The 4188-nt window shown below is 45.6% G+C and overlaps 1 protein-coding gene across 1 annotated transcript; it reads left to right on the top strand.

Moving 5' to 3' along the window:
• Window positions 1-1829: 1829 nt before the first annotated feature.
• Window positions 1830-3709, top strand: LOC131913108 (ataxin-7-like protein 3B). Its single transcript, XM_059265518.1, has one exon. It carries the CDS (start codon window positions 1904-1906, stop codon window positions 2288-2290), a length of 387 nt encoding a protein of 128 aa, XP_059121501.1. The 5' UTR covers window positions 1830-1903; the 3' UTR covers window positions 2291-3709.
• Window positions 3710-4188: the final 479 nt, after the last annotated feature.

Here is a 4188-nt window from a genome sequence, read left to right as displayed (position 1 = left end):
CATCACTGAGGCGAAACCTCCTTGGATGTGTTTCCTCAGGGTCAGCACACAGAAGATGTATTTCAGAAATGGCTGAGGGTGTACCTCATGCTAACAGCTGAACTTGGTAGAGTCAGGGTCACCCAGGTCGTACTGGTTGTGAGGGTATAAAGGGGACACAGAGAGCACCTGAGGCTTGGCACTGTGCGGCAGGGCTGGAGTCCCTGAAGAAAGCCCAGAAGAGGTTATTTTTGAAATTGCAGCCCAGTGACAGCAAGGGACCTCAGCATTTTGGAGATGCCAGTATCATGGCATGACCACTCAGAACAGCAGCAGCGGTGGAGTAGAGCCAGCTGGAACCTAGAAAACAAGCTGTATGTGCTGCTGATGGCAGAGCTGGGGAAGTGACCCAAACCCCTTGAAGGGGCCCCGAAGATCATGAGTAAATTCCAGATAATTAGACATTGAGTCATTTACACTGTTGGAACTTGGTTTTGCTTGGTTCAATTTGTGACTGTTCCCTGGCTCTTCCTCTTGAAGAAAGTATTTAATTTTGATTTTCACAGGAGCCCACAGCTGAAATAATCTGAAATTTTAAAAGAGAGTTTGGATTTTTCAAAGAGATGATATTCTAAAGAGACTGAACTTTTAGTGTGTCCGAATTTGTAAGAACTGTGGGACTTTTAAAGTTATTTATGTCTTATATTGTGATGTTAATATTAATGGTCCATCTTGGGGGATACATGAAAAAGAGAAGGTTCTAATTGAAAAATGATGTGTTTGTGCATCAAGTTGACAAGGGGTCATTTGTATTGGCTAGTTTTATGTCAACTTGACACAAGCTAGAATCATCAGAGATGGGGCAGCCTCTTTGAGAAAAAAATGCCTCCATAAGATCAGGCTGTAGGCAAGTTTGTGGGGCATTTTCTTAAACAGTGACAGATGGTGGTCCTGGGGACTATAAGAAAGCAAACCATGGAGAGCAAACCAAAAAGCAGCACCCCTCCATGGCCTCTGCATCAGCTTCTGCCGCTAGGTTCCTGTCCTGACTTCCTTTGATGATGAACTGTGATGCGGAAGCATAAGCCAAATAAATCCTTTCCTTCCCAAGTTGCTTTGGTCATGGTGTTTCACTGCAACAACAGCAAGCCTAACTAAGAGAGTGGCCAGTATAAGATATGAAAACAGAATTCCATAAAGACATACGAAGAAAATTATAGACCAGTCTCCCTGATGAACACAGATGCAAATTCTCAGTAAAATGCTCACAAACCAAATTCAAGATCACTTACAAAAGAGCGTTCCTCATGACCAAGTTGGCTTCATTCTGGCAATGCCAAGATGATTCAACATATGTCAATTGATAGACTTCATCCATAAATGGACTCAAAGTCAGAAACCACATGATCATCTCAAAGGCACCAAAAAAAGGCTATTGACAAAATTTAACATCCCCTCATGAAAAAAAAAAAGAGAGAGATTAGCAATGGGAGGAGCATGTCTCAACATAATAAGGACTATGTGCAACAAACTAACTTCTAGCACCTTGATGCATGGAGAAAATAAATCTAAAAGCATTGCCACTGAGATAAGGAACAAGACAAGGGTGTCCACTCTCCCCGCTTCTATTCAATATAGTACTTGAAGTCTAAGCTACAGCCATAAGACAAGACAAGGAAATCAGAGAAAGATAAACAGGAAAAGATGAAGACAAAGTATCTCTATTTACAGATAATGTATTCACTATACATAAGAGACACCAGAGAACGGCTGGGTGAGGTGTTGAGACAGTTGAGCAGTGAGTCGGCCCCGGGGTGCAGCTCAGAATCCCGAACGTGGGTGTCATCAGAGCGAGGCAAACGTTGGGGGCTGCGGAGCAGCCGTTACTGTCGCTGGGAGGCTGCTGTCTCGGACCCAGAGGGACATGGCCAGAGAGGCCTGCAGTCCTAGCGCAGGCCTGGGGAGCCCAACGAGTCTCTCTCTGCCGGTGAGTAAAAACCAGTGCTTACCAATCAAGATGGAGGAGATCTCGTTGGCCAACTTGGATACTGACAAGCTGGAGGCCATCGCCCAGGAGATCTACACAGACCTGATAGAGGATTCCTGCCTGGGATTCTGCTTTGAGGTGCACCGGGCGGTCAAGTGTGGCTACTTCTACCTGGAGTTCGCAGACACCGGTAGCGTGAAGGATTTGGGCAGTCAGCCAGTGGAAGACAAAGGAGCATGCGACCTCCCGCTTTGTTCCCTTCCTGGAGAACCTGGAAACCAGCCCCAGGGGGAGCTGCAGCGGTCACCTCCAGAATTCCAGTAGTCACAACATGAGAGAGGGCGCTACAGGGACCAGGATGATAATGTAGACTTCTCCCGTGGCTTGGAGGAGTAAGTGAAGTTGGAGGGGGGGAAAAGAGAAAAAGAAAAGAAAAGAAAAGAAAAAAGCAGATAAAAGTCCCAGTTACCCTTAAAGATCTTAGCATTTAAAAAAGAAAAACAAAACAAAACAAAACAAAAAAAAAAAAACCCTCAAAGAAGAGAGTTTAGGAATTTGGATCCATTTGAAGTGGTACCCAGAGCCAGCTCTGAAATCCTGTCCAGGCATCGTGCTGTATTTTGAGCTCTATAAATACACCTGGATGTACAGGATCCCTGTACTGCCTCAGTACACAGGTGAGCAGCTGTGTACCCAGCGTACAAAATTCTTCTGTTTCTCAGATTTTGCATCTGCTTGATGTCAAGGGCTTCCTGCAAAGTCTGGATGCTGTTGATGGTCAGGCCATAATCAGTCAGCTTCAGTGGACTGCTCCTGGGATTCCTAAGCCTCCAATTGGGCCTCTTTGATACAAATGGAAGTCAGGTGTGGAACTTGGATACTAAAACATATTAATTCCCATTTGAATTCGGTAGAAAGCCCTAGACCTTGTCTACAAGAAGTTCAGAATCACCTGTTTTCCAAAGGTCCAGCATTTTCAGTGATTTCAGCTGATGTGGGGACAAGGCCTCGCCTTTGGCTCATCAAAAGCCCTGTCTTTCCATCCCACTCAGAGGCAAAGGTTTGGCAAAGGACAAGGTGGCTTACAAACAGCTGAAGATTTTGTTTTGATACTGTGAGGATGAAGTGGACCTCTGCAGCTGCATTACCAACCTGGAAGATTCATATCATCGTGAATTACTGTGGACATAAGTTTGGTGGAACAGTCTTTTCCCACTTTTGAGTTACTGGTGATGTAGCCAACCTATGGGTCTGTCTCGATCATTATGACAGGTCACACTGTCCTCCAGGGGCACCACTGAACTATAGAAGAGCACAGTGGCCAGGCAGGAGGGAACTTTTTCCATCTGCCCTCAGTAATATGAATGAGTTCCGTGCTAAGAGCCCTGAAACGGGCCTTGCTTCCCTGGCGTGGTTGTAGAATCTCCTCTTCCTGAAATTGGGCAGCCAGACCTCTGCTATGGTGAAGTCAGACTGTCGACACCTTCTCTGCCCTCACAAAGGACAGTACTTCACTCGGTCCACTGGACCTTGTGGGCAGCAGTGGCTGTCTTTGTTCTTGGAAGTTAGGAAAAGACCTCCAAAAGTCCTTGCCTGACTTTGGAGGCTGGGAGAGAAGTGGATGGGACGTGGCTGGCGGATCAAAACTGTCCTCTGATTCAGCCCTTAAGTGGGGGTTTTTGAAGGGTAGGAGGGTGGCAGTCCTGAGGTGAGCAGAATAGAACAGTGATGCTTTATCTGAAATGTTTTCTCACCTCATTCTGTGCCCCAGTGAAGGGTCCAGCCTCATCTGTCTGGCTTGGCCATGGCCCTGTCACTGTCCCGCTGGATATCTGAGGCAGCTCATGGTTCCCGGTGCTACTTACCACTCTAGCTTTTATCTTGACCAATTTCAGTTCATCTTCCAGTGTTCCTGCTTCTGAAGCCTACACAAGTTTCCTTTTGTTGTTGTTGTTTGGGGGTTTTTGTTGTTGTTGTTCTCTTAAGTTTTTAAGTTTTAATGTTGGTTTTGTTTTACCTGTTTTTATGGAAGACTTAGAGGAGAATCTTCTCATGGCTCCCTCTGTTTGGATTGGGATGGGAAAATAACTTAATTTTGCGTGTGTGTGTGTGTGTGTGTGTGTGTGTGTGTGTGTGTGTGTGTATGTTTACATGCAGTGTCATGCCTAAACATTTCTCTTATATAAGACTTCCTTGCTGCTATATCTTCTGGCTTTGATGTG

The sequence above is a fragment of the Peromyscus eremicus genome, chromosome 6, assembly GCF_949786415.1.
Source record: "Peromyscus eremicus chromosome 6, PerEre_H2_v1, whole genome shotgun sequence".
Taxonomy (NCBI): domain Eukaryota; kingdom Metazoa; phylum Chordata; class Mammalia; order Rodentia; family Cricetidae; genus Peromyscus; species Peromyscus eremicus.
This window is presented reverse-complemented; position numbering and strand designations above follow the sequence as displayed.

Excerpts from the sequence above, each read along its gene's own strand:
- LOC131913108 (XM_059265518.1), top strand. The coding sequence starts at position 1,904 with ATGGCCAGAGAGGCCTGCAGTCCTAGCGCAGGCCTGGGGAGCCCAACG.